The following is a 15,687-nucleotide window of genomic DNA, read 5'->3' as shown; positions in this document are numbered from 1 at the left end:
TCCCTGAGAGGCACTGGACGCATATTTCCATGGATTTTATTTCGGATCTTCCTGTTTCCCAGAAGATGTCTGTTATCCGGGTTGTTTGTGACCGCTCCTCTAAAATGGTCCATCTGGTACCTTTGCCTAAGTTGCCTTCCTCCTCAGATCTGGTTCCATTGTTTTTTCAGCATGTGGTTCGTTTTCATGGCATTCCGGAGAATATTGTGTCTGACAGAGGTTCTCAGTTTGTCTCTAGATTTTGGCGGTCCTTTTGTGCTAGGATGGGCATTGATTTGTTTTTTTCTTCGGCGTTTCATCCTCATGGCCAAACTGAGCGAACTAATCAGACCTTGGAGACCTATTTGAGATGCTTTGTGTCTGCTGATCAGGATGATTGGGTGTCTTTCTTGCCTTTGGCCGAGTTTGCCCTTAATAATCGGGCTAGTTCGGCTACTTTGGTTTCTCCTTTCTTTTGTAATTTTGTTTTTCATCCTCGCTTTTCTTCTGGGCAGGTTGAGCTTTCTGATTGTCCTGGTGTTGATTCTGTGGTGGACAGGCTGCAGCAGATTTGGACTCATGTGGTGGACAATTTGACGTTGTCTCAGGAAAGGGCTCAACGTTTTGCTAACCGCCGTCGGTGTGTTGGTCCCCGGCTTCGTGTGGGGGATTTGGTTTGGTTGTCTTCTCGTCATGTTCCTATGAAGGTTTCGTCCCCTAAGTTTAAGCCTCGGTTTATTGGTCCTTATAAAATTTCTGAAATTATTAATCCGGTGTCGTTTCGTTTGGCTCTTCCAGCCTCTTTTGCCATTCATAATGTTTTCCGTAGATCTTTGTTGCGGAGATATGTGGTGCCCGTTGTTCCCTCGGTTGACCCTCCTGCCCCAGTGTTGGTTGAGGCAGAGTTGGAATATGAGGTTGAGAAGATTTTGGATTCTCGTTTTCCGAGGCGGAGGCTTCAGTATCTTGTCAAGTGGAAGGGTTATGGCTAGGAGGATAATTCTTGGGTTGTTGCCTCCGATATCCATGCCACCGATTTGGTTCGTGCTTTTCATTTGGCTCGTCCTGATCGGCCTGGGGACTCTGGTGACGGTTCGGTGACCCCTCCTCAAGGGGGGGTACTGTTGTGAATTCCGCTCTTGGGCTCTCTCCGGTGGTTGTAAGTGGCACTTTTATGAGTTCTGCTCTTGGGCTCCCTCTTGTGGTTTCAAGTGGTATGGCTGCTCCTTGGAGTTAGCTGTCATCAGCTGCCTCCACTTATCTTCTCTTCTGCTCGGCTATTTAGGCCTGGCTGTTCCTTCAAACAGTGCCACATCTCTTTGGATTTCCCTGTGTTCCTGACCAGTTCAGCAAAGCTAAGTTCTTACTTGCTCTGTTCTGTTCACAGATTGGGGAGTTATCCGTTCAGTGCTTTCTATGTTTGTCCAGCGTTATCAGTATGAATTAATTCTGTCTTGCTGGAATGTTGTGGGTTCTGTTTTTGGGCTCCCTCTGGTGGTTACTGATGGTACTGGATGACTTGTGTTCTCTGCGGTCTCTGGTGTCCACCTGTTCCATCAGGTTATGGGAGTTTCCTATTTAACCTGGCTTTTTTGTCATTTCCTCGCCGGCTATCAATGTAATCAGCGTTTCTTTTTACCTCTGCTCCCTGCGTCTGTTATCTTCAGGACAAGCTAAGTTTTGATTTTCCTGTTCCACGTTTTGCTTAATTTTTGTCTTAGTCCAGCTTGCAGATATGTGATTCCTTGCTGCTGGTTGCTCTAGTGGGCTGAAATTACTCCTCATGTTCCATGAGTTGGCACATGAGTTCAAGTAATTTCAGGATGGTTTTTTGAAGGGTTTTTCGCTGACCGCGCAGTTCACTTTTGTATCCTCTGCTATCTAGCTTTAGCGGGCCTCATTTTTGCTGATTCTATTTTCATAACTACGTATGTGCTTTCCTCTCATTTCACCGTTATTACATGTGGGGGGCTGCTATTTCTGTGGGGTGTTTCTCTGGAGGCAAGTGAGGTCTGTGTTTCTTCTAATAGGGGAAGTTAATCCTTCGGCTGGCGCGAGACATCTAGGAATCATCGTAGGCACGTTCCCCGGCTACTGCTAGTTGTGTGTTTAGGTTCAGGATCGCGGTCAGCTCAGGTTCCATCACCCTAGAGCTTGTTTTGTTTTTGTGCTTGTCCTTTTGTGATCCCCTGCCATTGGGATCATGACACTGGAAGCTCTGGGAAGCAGATTTACCACCCACACCTTTAGTCAGGTGTGGAGATTTTTTGTAAACTCTGCGTGGATTTTTGTAGTGTTTTATACTGACCGCACAGTATTCCATCCTGTCCTACCTATCAAGCTAGACTGGCCTCCTGTGCTCATCCTGGTTTCATTCTGTGTATGTCTTTTCCCTCTCCACTCACAGTCATTATTTGTGGGGGGCTAATCTATCCTTTGGGGATTTTCTCTGAGGCAAGATCGTTTTCCTGCTTCTATCTTTAGGGGTAGTTAGCTCTTAGGCTGTAACGAGATGCCTAGGGAGAGTTAGGAGCATTCCACGGCTACTTCTAGTGTTGTGTTAAGCTTAGGGACTGCGGTCAGTACCGTTACCACTTCCTTCAGAGCTCGTTCCATGTTGCTCCTAAACCACCGCTTCATAACAGTTTTGTCTAGCTTGTCAGTATGGATTAATTCAGTTAAGCTGGAAGCTCTGGGAAGCAGATTTACCCTCCACACCTTTAGTCAGGTGTGGAGACTTTTGTAAACTCTGTGTGGATTTTTGTAGTTTTTAATACTGACTGCACAGTATTCCGTCCTGTCCTATCTATCTAGCTAGACTGGCCTCCTGTGCTACATCCTGGTTTCATTCTGTGTATGTCTTTTCCCTCTCCACTCACAGTCATTACTTGTGGGGGGCTATCTGTTATGATAAGGTAATTCAGTACCACAATGGACAATGGACTGACAATAACCCAAAAACATAGAACGAGCTCTGAGACGTGGGAACTCTTCTGACCGCAATCCCTAATCCTCTCCAACCACACCAGAGGCAGCCGTGGATTGCGCCTAACGCTCCCTATGCAACTCGGCACAGCCTGAGAAACTAGCTAGCCTGAAGATAGAAAATAAGCCTACCTTGCCTCAGAGAAATACCCCAAAGGAAAAGGCAACCCCCACATATAATGACTGTGAGTTAAGATGAAAAGACAAACGTAGAGATGAAATATATTTAGCAAAGTGAGGCCCGACTTTCTGAACAGAGCGAGGATAGGAAAGGTAACTTTGCGGTCAACACAAAACCCTACAAAAACCACGCAAAGGGGGCAAAAAGACCCTCCGTACCGAACTAACGGCACGGAGGTACACCCTCTGCGTCCCAGAGCTTCCAGCAAGCAAGAAAAAACAAATAGACAAGCTGGACAGAAAAAACAGCAAACAAAATAGCAAAGCGGAACTTAGCTATGCAGAGCAGCAGGCCACAGGAACGATCCAGGAGGAAACAGGTCCAATACTAGAACATTGACTGGAGGCCAGGATCAAAGAACTAGGTGGAGTTAAATAGAGCAGCACCTAACGACTTCACCACATCACCTGAGGAAGGAAACTCAGAAGCCGCAGTACCACTCTCCTCCACCAACGGAAGCTCACAGAGAGAATCAGCCGAAGTACCACTTGTGACCACAGGAGGGAGCTCTGCCACAGAATTCACAACAGTACCCCCCCCTTGAGGAGGGGTCACCGAACCCTCACCAGAGCCCCCAGGACGACCAGGATGAGCCATATGAAAGGCACGAACAAGATCAGGAGCATGGACATCAGAGGCAAAGACCCAGGAATTATCTTCCTGAGCATAACCCTTCCACTTAACCAGATACTGGAGTTTCCGTCTTGAAACACGAGAATCCAAAAACTTCTCCACAATATACTCCAACTCCCCCTCCACCAAAACCGGGGCAGGAGGATCAACAGATGGAACCATAGGTGCCACGTATCTCCGCAACAATGACCTATGGAATACGTTATGTATGGAAAAAGAATCTGGAAGGGTCAGACGAAAAGACACAGGATTAAGAACCTCAGAAATCCTATACGGACCAATGAAACGAGGTTTAAACTTAGGAGAGGAAACCTTCATAGGAATATGACGAGAAGATAACCAAACCAAATCCCCAACACGAAGTCGGGGACCCACACAGCGTCTGCGATTAGCGAAAAGTTGAGCCTTCTCCTGGGACAAGGTCAAATTGTCCACTACATGAGTCCAAATCTGCTGCAACCTGTCCACCACAGTATCCACACCAGGACAGTCCGAAGACTCAACCTGCCCTGAAGAGAAACGAGGATGGAACCCAGAGTTGCAGAAAAACGGCGAAACCAAGGTAGCCGAGCTGGCCCGATTATTAAGGGCGAACTCAGCCAAAGGCAAAAAGGACACCCAGTCATCCTGATCAGCAGAAACAAAGCATCTCAGATATGTTTCCAAGGTCTGATTGGTTCGTTCAGTCTGGCCATTAGTCTGAGGATGGAAAGCCGAGGAAAAAGATAAGTCAATGCCCATCCTACCACAAAAGGCTCGCCAAAACCTCGAAACAAACTGGGAACCTCTGTCAGAAACGATATTCTCTGGAATGCCATGTAAACGAACCACATGCTGGAAGAACAATGGCACCAAATCAGAGGAGGAAGGTAATTTAGACAAGGGTACCAAATGGACCATCTTAGAGAAGCGATCACAGACCACCCAAATGACTGACATCTTTTGAGAGACGGGAAGATCTGAAATAAAATCCATAGAGATATGTGTCCAAGGCCTCTTCGGGACCGGCAAGGGCAAAAGCAACCCACTGGCACGAGAACAGCAGGGCTTAGCCCGAGCACAAATCCCACAGGACTGCACAAAAGAACGCACATCCCGCGACAGAGATGGCCACCAAAAGGATCTAGCCACTAACTCTCTGGTACCAAAGATTCCAGGATGACTAGCCAACACCGAACAATGAACCTCAGAGACAACTTTATTCGTCCACCTATCAGGGACAAACAGTTTCTCCGCTGGGCAACGATCAGGTTTATTAGCCTGAAATTTTTGCAGCACCCGCCGCAAATCAGGGGAGATGGCAGACACAATTACTCCCTCTTTGAGGATACCCGCCGGCTCAGATAAACCCGGAGAGTCGGGCACAAAACTCCTAGACAGAGCATCCGCCTTCACATTTTTAGAGCCCGGAAGGTACGAAATCACAAAGTCAAAACGGGCAAAAAACAACGACCAACGAGCCTGTCTAGGATTCAACCGCTTGGCAGACTCGAGATAAGTCAAGTTCTTATGATCAGTCAAGACCACCACGCGATGCTTAGCTCCTTCAAGCCAATGATGCCACTCCTCGAATGCCCACTTCATGGCCAGCAACTCTCGATTGCCCACATCATAATTTCGCTCAGCAGGCGAAAACTTTCTGGAAAAGAAGGAGCATGGTTTCATCACCGAGCAATCAGAACTTCTCTGCGACAAAACAGCCCCTGCTCCAATCTCAGAAGCATCAACCTCGACCTGGAATGGAAGCGAAACATCTGGTTGACACAACACAGGGGCAGAAGAAAAACGACGCTTCAACTCTTGAAAAGCTTCCACAGCAGCAGAAGACCAATTGACCACATCAGCACCCTTCTTGGTCAAATCGGTCAATGGTTTAGCAATACTAGAAAAATTGCAGATGAAGCGACGATAAAAATTAGCAAAGCCCAGGAACTTTTGCAGACTTTTCAGAGATGTCGGCTGAGTCCAATCATGGATGGCTTGGACCTTAACAGGGTCCATCTCGATAGTAGAAGGGGAAAAGATGAACCCCAAAAATGAAACCTTCTGAACACCAAAGAGACACTTTGATCCCTTCACAAACAAAGAATTAGCACGCAGGACCTGAAACACCGTTCTGACCTGCTTCACATGAGACTCCCAATCATCCGAGAAGATCAAAATGTCATCCAAGTACACAATCAGGAATTTATCCAGGTACTCTCGGAAGATGTCATGCATAAAGGACTGAAACACTGATGGAGCATTGGCAAGTCCGAATGGCATTACTAGATACTCAAAATGGCCCTCGGGCGTATTAAATGCAGTTTTCCATTCATCGCCTCGCTTAATACGCACAAGATTATACGCACCACGAAGATCTATCTTGGTGAACCAACTAGCCCCCTTAATCCGAGCAAACAAATCAGATAACAACGGCAAGGGGTACTGAAATTTAACCGTGATCTTATTTAGAAGGCGGTAATCTATACAAGGTCTCAGCGAACCATCCTTCTTGGCTACAAAAAAGAACCCTGCTCCTAATGGCGACGATGACGGGCGAATATGCCCCTTCTCCAAGGACTCCTTCACATAACTCCGCATAGCGGCGTGCTCAGGCACAGATAAATTAAACAGTCGACCTTTTGGGAATTTACTACCAGGAATCAAATCGATAGCACAATCACAATCCCTATGCGGAGGTAGGTTATCGGACTTGGGCTCATCAAATACATCCCGGTAATCAGACAAAAACTCTGGAACCTCAGAAGGGGTGGATGACGAAATTGACAGAAATGGACATCACCATGTACCCCCTGACAACCCCAGCTGGACACAGACATGGATTTCCAATCTAATACTGGATTATGGACTTGTAGCCATGGCAACCTCAACACGACCACATCATGCAGATTATGCAACACCAGAAAGCGAATAACCTCCTGATGTGCAGGAGCCATGCTCATGGTCAGCTGGGTCCAGTACTGAGGCTTATTCTTGGCCAAAGGCGTAGCATCAATTCCTCTCAATGGAATAGGACACTGCAAGGGCTCCAAGAAAAACCCACAACGCCTAGCATACTCCAAGTCCATCAAATTCAGGGCAGCACCTGAATCCACAAATGCCATGACAGAATACGATGACAAAGAGCAGATCAAGGTAACGGACAGAAGAAATTTTGACTGTACCGTACCAATGGTGGCAGACCTAGCGAACCGCTTAGTGCGCTTAGGACAATCAGAGATAGCATGAGTGGAATCACCACAGTAGAAACACAGCCCATTCAGACGTCTGTGTTCTTGCCGTTCAACTCTGGTCAAAGTCCTATCGCACTGCATAGGCTCAGGTTTAAGCTCAGGTAATACCGCCAAATGGTGCACAGATTTACGCTCACGCAAGCGTCGACCGATCTGAATGGCCAAAGACATAGACTCATTCAGACCAGCAGGCATAGGAAATCCCGCCATGACATCCTTAAGGGCTTCAGAGAGACCCTTTCTGAAAATAGCTGCGAGCGCACCTTCATTCCATTGAGTGAGTACGGACCACTTTCTAAATTTCTGACAATATACCTCTATCTCATCCTGACCCTGACACAGAGCCAGCAAATTTTTCTCTGCCTGATCCACTGAATTAGGTTCATCGTACAGCAATCCGAGCGCCAGGAAAAACGCATCGATATTACTTAATGCAGGATCTCCTGACGCAAGAGAAAATGCCCAGTCCTGGGGGTCGCCACGTAAAAAAGAAATAATGATCCTAACTTGTTGAACTGGGTCACCAGAGGAGCGAGGTTTCAAAGCCAGAAATAGTTTACAATTATTTTTGAAACTCAGAAATTTAGTTCTATCTCCAAAAAACAAATCAGGAATAGGAATTCTCGGTTCTAACATAGAATTCTGAACCACAAAGTCTTGAATATTTTGTACTCTTGCCGTGAGCTGATCCACACATGAAGACAGACCTTTAATGTCCATTGCTACACCTGTGTCCTGAACCACCCAAATGTCTAGGGGAAAAAAAAGGCAAAACACAGTGCAGAGAAAAAAAATGGTCTCAGAATTTCTTTTTTCCCTCTATTGAGAATCATTAGTACTTCGGGCCTCCAGTACTGTTATGATAAGGTAATTCAGTACCACAATGGACATAGAGGTCAGAGCCCATACAATGACCTGACAATAACCCAAAAACATAGAACGAGCTCTGAGACGTGGGAACTCTGCTGACCGCAATCCCTAATCCTCTCCAACCACACTAGAGGCAGCCGTGGATTGCACCTAACGCTCCCTATGCAACTCGGCACAGCCTGAGAAACTAGCTAGCCTGAAGATAGAAAATAAGCCTACCTTGCCTCAGAGAAATACCCCAAAGGAAAAGGCAGCCCCCACATATAATGACTGTGAGTTAAGATGAAAAGACAAATGTAGAGATGAAATAGATTTAGCAAAGTGAGGCCCGACTTTCTGAACAGAGCGAGGATAGGAAAGGTAACTTTGCGGTCAACACAAAACCCTACAAAAACCACGCAAAGGGGGCAAAAAGACCCTCCATACCGAACTAACGGCACGGAGGTACACCCTCTGCGTCCCAGAGCTTCCAGCAAGCAAGAAAAAACAAATAGACAAGCTGGACAGAAAAAACAGCAAACAAAATAGCAAAGCGGAACTTAGCTATGCAGAGCAGCAGGCCACAGGAACGATCCAGGAGGAAACAGGTCCAATACTAGAACATTGACTGGAGGCCAGGATCAAAGAACTAGGTGGAGTTAAATAGAGCAGCACCTAACGACTTCACCACATCACCTGAGGAAGGAAACTCAGAAGCTGCAGTACCACTCTCCTCCACCAACGGAAGCTCACAGAGAGAATCAGCCGAAGTACCACTTGTGACCACAGGAGGGAGCTCTGCCACAGAATTCACAACAGCTATCTATCCTTTGGGGATTTTCTCTGAGGCAAGATAGTTTTCCTGTTTCTATCTTTAGGGGTAGTTAATTCTCAGGCTGTGACGAGGTGCCTAGGGAGTGACAGGAGCATCCCACGGCTACTTCTAGTGTGGTGTTGAGCTTAGGGACTGCGGTCAGTACATGTACCACCTCCTTCAGAGCTCGTCCCATGTTGCTCCTAAACCACCAGTTCATAACATAGTCCCTATGCTGTGCCCCCTCACCACACTCCCCTCTCCTTGGCTTACTATCCTTTCCTGTCCTTTCCTGTCCCCCCATGGTACCACACCGCATCTTTTTTCTGTGCTCACTCACCCTTTTCTCCTCCCATACTGTCTCCTCACACTACTCCCCTCAATAGTCTCCTCACACGTTTCCCCTCCCTCCTTATAGTTACCCTCACACATCCCCCTGACTTGCAATACTGTGTCTGCTCATCCCCCCACACTCACTACGCTGTCCGCACCCATCCCCCATTCATCATTGTCATGACACAGGATGGGGTTATGGGGTTTTTCTCCCATCCTGGTCAGGTAGGGGTTAACCTTGTTTAGCCTCTCTTTGGTTCAGGGAGGGCTATTTAGGTCTGCTGCTGGCCTGGCTCTGTGTCAGTGATACTTTTGCTTACCCGGCTTGAGTTGTTGACCCAGGTTTTCGTTCTGATATCGTTGTGCCTCTGTGTGCTTGTGTATCCAGTGTATGACCCGGCTTAGACTCTGTTTCTGTTTCTGCCTCTTGATTCGGTACTGCTCTGTACTCTCTAGTTCTGACCCCTGGCTCTGTCTTTGACCACTCTCTGTCTTGTTCTTTTGCCCTGAGCTCCCGTCTGGCTTCCGACCTCGGCTTGTCCCCCACCATTCTTCTGTCTTGTCCCTGACTACTGCTCATCTTTCCGGCTTCTGACCTCGGCTTGCCTGACTACGCACCCAGCGTTCACCTAACGGTCGGTTCCCGTCTGTTCTTGGAGTTTGGCTCCGTCCCCCAGTGACTTCCCATCCGTCACATAATCTGCCAGGTCCTGCTCTGCTTTTCCTCAAACACTGTGGTGTCCATGCATCCTCTGGCTGTCCTACGTTTCACGTGCGGCAACCCATAGTAAAACACACAGTGTGTGTGTCTTTACATTATCACTGACCATTTATACATTTAACACTTTTAGGGCACTTGTTTTTTGTGTATAATAAGGATCCTCTCCGTACTCTGTCCGAGCAGGTTTCAAATCTTACTCAAATGATGCAAAACCTGTCGGTAGAGCAGAGGGCACTTGCTCAATCTCATCATCAGCTGCAGAGGGAGATGGCAGATATGGTTAAACCCGTTAGGAGTGCTTCTCTCTCAGGCCATAAGGATAGCGGTGTGACTAATGTCTCCATTCCTTCTTCTGAACCCTCCATTAAACTCCTGGATACTTTTTCTGGGTAGAAAAATAAGTTTTGGGTATTTAAGGAGGGGTGCAAATTGTTGTTTTCCCTGCGACCTTGATTTCGGGCGACGAGGGTCAAAGGGTGGGGATTATTATATCTCTGTTGGGGGAGGGTCCGCAGGTGTAGGCTTTTTCTTTCTCCTACTGCACCTGAGAGAATGTCTGTGGATCGGTTCTTCGAGGCCCTGGGGCAGATTTATGATGAACTTGATCATGTGAGATTGGCTGAGGACACGATTATGAGTCTTTCCCAGGGGAAGTGCTCAGCCAAATAATATTGTTCTGAATTTAGGCGTTGGGCCACAGAGGTATCCTGGGATGACTCACCTGAAGGACTTCGAAGACGTGTTCTCTGAAAGCGAGGCTGAGGCACTGCCACCCCACCGCCCCTTTGATTGCGCTATTGACCTGATTCTGGGTGCCAAACTATCCAAAGCCCGTTTGTTCAATCTCTCGGGTACTGAGTGGATTGCTATGAAGGCGCATATTTCTGAGAGTCTCCGTAAAGGTCACATTCGCCCTTCTGTTTCTCCTGTGGCAGCCGGTTTCTTTTTTGTAAAGAAGAAAGACAGTGGTCTTCATCCTTGCCTCAACTTTCAGGAACTTAATAAGGTCACTGTTCGAAACACATACCCGCTTCCTCAGATTCCTGATTTCTGTAACCAACTGTCTGGGGCCAAATGGTTTTCTAAACTGGATTTACGGGGGGCCTATAATTTGATACGGGTACGAGAGGGGGACAAGTGGAAGACGGCGTTCCTCACATCTGAGGGGTTGTTTGAAAATGTTGTTATGCCCTTTGGTTTAACCAATGCCCCAGCAGTCTTTCAGAATGTTATCAATTTTGTGTTCTCTGACTTTATTGGACGTTTTGTGGTAATATATCTTGATGATATCCTCATTTATTCATCTGATAAGCAAACTCATCTTGATTATCTGCGTTTGGTTCTTCAGAGGCTCAGGGAGAATCAGCTATTCGCTAAATTGGAAAAATGCTCGTTTTTTCTGTTGAGGAACTGTCATTTTTGGGGTTCATTGTTTCAGTGGAGGAGTTTCGCATGGATCCTAAGAAGGTTCAGGCCATCATTGATTGGGTTCAGCCCTGAGATGTGAAGGGTTTGCAGCGTTTCTTGGCATTCGCTAATTACTATTGAAGGTTTATCAAAGGTTTTCACAGGTGGTCAAACCCCTCACTGATCTGACACATAAAGGGGTGGATGTTGATGTTAAATATTGGTATAATGCAGCTGTAGCATCATTTGTCATTAAAAAAGAGTTTCATGTCTGCTCCGGTTCTGGTCCAACCGGATACTTCCAAACCTTTTATTGTTGAGGTGGATGGTTCAGAGGTGGGGGTGGGGGTGGTGTTGTCCCAGGGGCCCGCCACTTTGACCAGTTTGAGACCCTGTGCCTTCTTTTCCAAGAAGTTCTCTCCGACCGAGAAAAACTGTGATGTGGGCAGTCAGGAGCTTCTTGCTGTTAAGTTGGCTTTTGAGGAATGGAGGCATTTTTTGGAGGGTGCTATTCATCCTATCACTGTGGTGACCAACCATAAGAACCTGGCTTACATTTGAATCGTCCAAAAGGTGGCATGCTAGGTGGTTGCTTTTTTTTCCTCGGTTCCAGTTTCCGAGTACGTTTCGTCCGGGATCTAAGAATATTAAGGCTGATTCTCTGTCTCGGAGTTTGGATCCGGTGTCTCCTCCTGAGCCTCCATCCTCCATTCTTCAACCAGAGGTGGTGGTGGCAGACATTTTTTCTGAGTTGGAACGGGAGATACTAGAGGCTCAGTCTCAAGCACCCAGCTCTAAGCCTGATGGTAAAGTGATCCAGTGCAATTGCGTCTCAGGCTTCTCTGCGAGTTCTATGAGTCAGCTTTGAGTGGACACCCTGGGAGCTCGGCTACCTGGAGGGACATTGTGAGGGTTTTTTGGTGGCCCTCGCTTGCTACTGATGTTGGAAAATTTGTGTTAAGAGCTCTCATAACCAGCTGGCCGGGGAATTGGTGCCTTTGCCAATTCATGATAGACCATGGACCTAATTGTCCATGGATTTTATCACCAATCTCCCTCCATCCAGAGGCAATACTGTGGTGTGGATGGTGGTGGACAGGTTTTCTAAACAAGCTCATTTTATACCTTTGTCTGCCTTGCCCTCTGCGGAAACTTTGTCCAGGTTGTTTGTGCAGCATGTGGTCCCGTTTACATGGAGTGCCGTTAAATGTGGTGTCTGATGGTGGTGTGCAGTTTATTTCCAAGTTCTGGAGGACCTTCTGTAAATGGTTGGGTAATACCTTATGCTTCTCTTCCACATACAATCTGGAGACCAATTGTCAGACATAGCGAACCAATCAATTCTTGGAGCAAATTCTGCATTGTTTGTCCACTTCTAGATAGGATGATTGGTGTGATTCTTTGCCGTTGGCTGAGTTTGCATTTAACAGCTGTGTGAGTTAGTCCACTGGTATATCCCATTTCCTGGCAAACTATGGTTTTAGTCCGCATTTCGAGGAGTTCTCACGTTTGGACTGCAGGTGTCCTGGGGTCGATGGGGCGGTATGGCATTTGATAGAATTGTGGCAGGTGATCCAAAGGAATATAGGGAAAGCCCAGTTCTTTGTGGATAAGAGACGAGTTGCAGGGCCAATGTTCCGGGTTGGGAAGAAGGTGTGCTTGTCTACTCGGAACATTAAACTTAAGGTTCCGTCAGCTAAATTGGGACCTAAATTTATTGGCCCCTATGAAATCACTGAGGTCATTAATCCTGTGGCTTTTAGGTTGCAGCTTCCACCTTCCTTTCCTTCAAGATCCCCAATGTTTTTGATAGGGCTCTTCTGAAACAGTTGGGGGCAGTGGAGGAAGAGACTCTGACTTCTGCTGAATCGGTCTTAATGGATGGTCACATGGAGTACGAGGTGGGGCGCATTGTGGATTCCCTTTGGGTATACCTTGCAGTATATGGTACAGTGGAAGGGGTATGGTCCTGAGGATCGCTCGTGGGTCCCGGCTCATTCCGTCCATGCTGATCGTTTGGTACGGTCGTTTCATGCCAGGTATCCTGGGAAACCTGGGGTCCGGTGGCCCCCATTGAGAGGGGGTACTGTTATGACACAGGATGGGGTTTTTCTCCCATCCTGGTCACGTAGGGGTTAACCTTGTTTAGCCTCTCTTTGGTTCAGGGAGGGTGTCACGATAATGTGAATATGCCATGTTGGAGTCTGCCTAACTTTACAAGACACATGCTGCGGGCTATTCCGACCCCCCTCTCTTCTCTCTCTGCTGGGTGTGTGTGTGTGTGTGTGTGTGTGTGTGTGTGAATCCTAAACCCCTCTGTTCCCCCCTCCCAAAAGAATTTTTATGGTCCTTGTAGATGCAGCAGACATTCCTCCCATCTAGTACCAGCTAAAACTGGTATAAGGCCCTTCCACACGGCAGGGATTTCTTTGTTCAATTATAATGATATATTGGGCCACCAATTTGGGCTAGAAAAATAAGGAGTACATATTACGAATGTCCATCGGTAGATGCAGACAGAGTGGACTTCAAAAGAGGGGAGGATAAGGGAGGGTAGAGGTGGGATTGAATTAAAGGTGCAGTTAGAAGAAAGGAGAAGACCCACTCCTCCACCATGTTTGTTGCCTGGGCGAGGGGTGTGGGTGAAGTGGAGCACCGCTGTAGCAGAGCGCAGCAGGGGAGGCGGTGTCAGAGGGTGTTAGCCATGTTTCTGTGAGGCCAAGGAAGGCAAGATTGCGAGAAAAAGGTCATGAATCACATGAAGCTTATTGCAGTTTGCGCTGGCATTCCAGAGTGCTCCAGAGAGAGGGAGTAGGGGCGTGGGCGTCAGGGGCACGGGTTTTATGTTGATAAATATTGATGAGTTATGGACATTCTGGCTTTTTCAGAGGCTGATATTGACGAGTTATGGACATTCTGGCTTTTTCGGAGGCTGATATTGATGAGCTATGGACATTGTCTATTTTGGAGGCTGATATTGACAACTTATGGACATTCTGGCTTTTTCGGAGGCTGATATTGACGAGTTATGGACATTCTGTCTTTTCCGGAGGCTGATATTGACGAGTTATGGACATTTTGGCTTTTTCGGAGGCTAATATTGATGAGTTATGGACATTCTCTCTATTTTGGAGGCTGATATTGACAAGTTATGGACATTTTGGCTTTTTCAAAGGCTGATATTGACGAGTTATGGACATTTTGGCTTTCTCGGAGGCTGATATTGATGAGTTATGGATATTCTGTCTATTTCGGAGGCTGATATTGACGACTTAAGGACATTATGGCTTTTTCGGAGGCTGATATTAACGAGTTATGGATATTTTGTCTATTTCGGAGGCTAATATTGATGAGTTATGGACATTCTGGCTTTTTCGGAGGCTGATATTAACGAGTTATCGATATTTTGTCTATTTCGGAGGCTAATATTGATGAGTTATGGACATTCTGGCTTTTTCGGAGGCTGATATTAACGAGTTATGGACATTTTGGCTTTTTCGGAGGTTGATATTGACGAGTTATGGAAATTTTGGCTTTTTCTGAGGTTGATATTGACGAGTTATGGACATTTTGGCTTTTTCGGAGGTTGATATTGACGAGTTATGGAAATTTTGGCTTTTTCTGAGGTTGATATTGACGAGTTATGGACATTTTGGCTTTTTCGGAGGCTGATATTGATGAGTTATGGATATTCTGTCTATTTTGGAGGCTGATATTGATGAGTTATGGATATTCTGGCTATTTCGGAGGCTGATATTGAGTTATGGACATTCTGGCTTTTTCGCAAACCTCTTCCCGGATCCGGTGCAGCATGAAGTTCGCTTTTCTTGCTCTTCTCTATATGGATTGTGAATACTTTGTCACTGACCTAGAAATAGGGAAGCTGTTGACGGAGGCGTGGAGCCTGCAGCAGAGAGTAACTTCCTTGTCACTGAACACTTGCACCCAGGGCTCCAGGCTGACAGCTGTCCCTACATGGGTCCCCGCACAGTCATGAGCCACCATTAGCCCCTCAGGATGTCGGTGCAGGAACTGCTGCAGCTCCCGGAGAACTCGCGATGTGCAGACTGCGGACAGGCAGGTGAGAGCTGCAGAATCTAGCGCCATCCGGCTCCAGACTGCGACATCGCATTCTTCAGCTGATCCAGTGGATACGGCAGAGAATTGGCCAGAGGCGTTCTAGAGAAATGTCCGCAGACAGGTCCGTGGGCATCCACCAGGTGCAGACCATGGGCATCTTCTGGATCTGGGGCAGAGTACATGTCATGTTGGCACATTCATGTTCTCAGCTACTGGGGGCCACACCGGGTACTAGAAAAGGGACAACAAATCACACCTGCTGGGTAATGTGCACTGGGTCCTAATGGGCTATGTGCCGCCATCGTGCCCTCATTGCTCAAGGTAACCAGTGCATGTCACTGAAATGGTGTTCTGGATTAGAGGTTTGTGTCCCAGATACCATATTCTGGATTAGAGGTTTGTGTCCCGGATATCACGTTCTGGATTAGAGGTTTGTGTCCCGGATATCACGTTCTGGATTAGAGGTTTG

At 47.0% G+C, this 15,687-nt stretch overlaps 1 protein-coding gene across 3 annotated transcripts in view; it reads left to right on the top strand.

The window, feature by feature from the left end:
- Window positions 1-15,687, top strand: part of ADAP2 (ArfGAP with dual PH domains 2) — a 172,421-nt gene that overhangs the window by 4,539 nt on the left and 152,195 nt on the right. For 2 of the 3 annotated variants that reach the window (XM_069748748.1, XM_069748750.1), the window contains exon 1: window positions 15,065-15,219. The exons of the other annotated variant lie outside the window; for it this stretch is intronic. In XM_069748748.1, coding sequence (XP_069604849.1) covers window positions 15,156-15,219 — 64 coding nt within the window. In that variant the 5' untranslated portion in view covers window positions 15,065-15,155. Of the gene's footprint in view, window positions 1-15,064; window positions 15,220-15,687 lie in introns of those variants that run through there. 3 annotated transcript variants of the gene reach the window in all.

The sequence above is a fragment of the Ranitomeya imitator genome, chromosome 2 (genome assembly GCF_032444005.1).
Source record: "Ranitomeya imitator isolate aRanImi1 chromosome 2, aRanImi1.pri, whole genome shotgun sequence".
Taxonomy (NCBI): Eukaryota; Metazoa; Chordata; class Amphibia; order Anura; family Dendrobatidae; genus Ranitomeya; species Ranitomeya imitator.
This window is presented reverse-complemented; position numbering and strand designations above follow the sequence as displayed.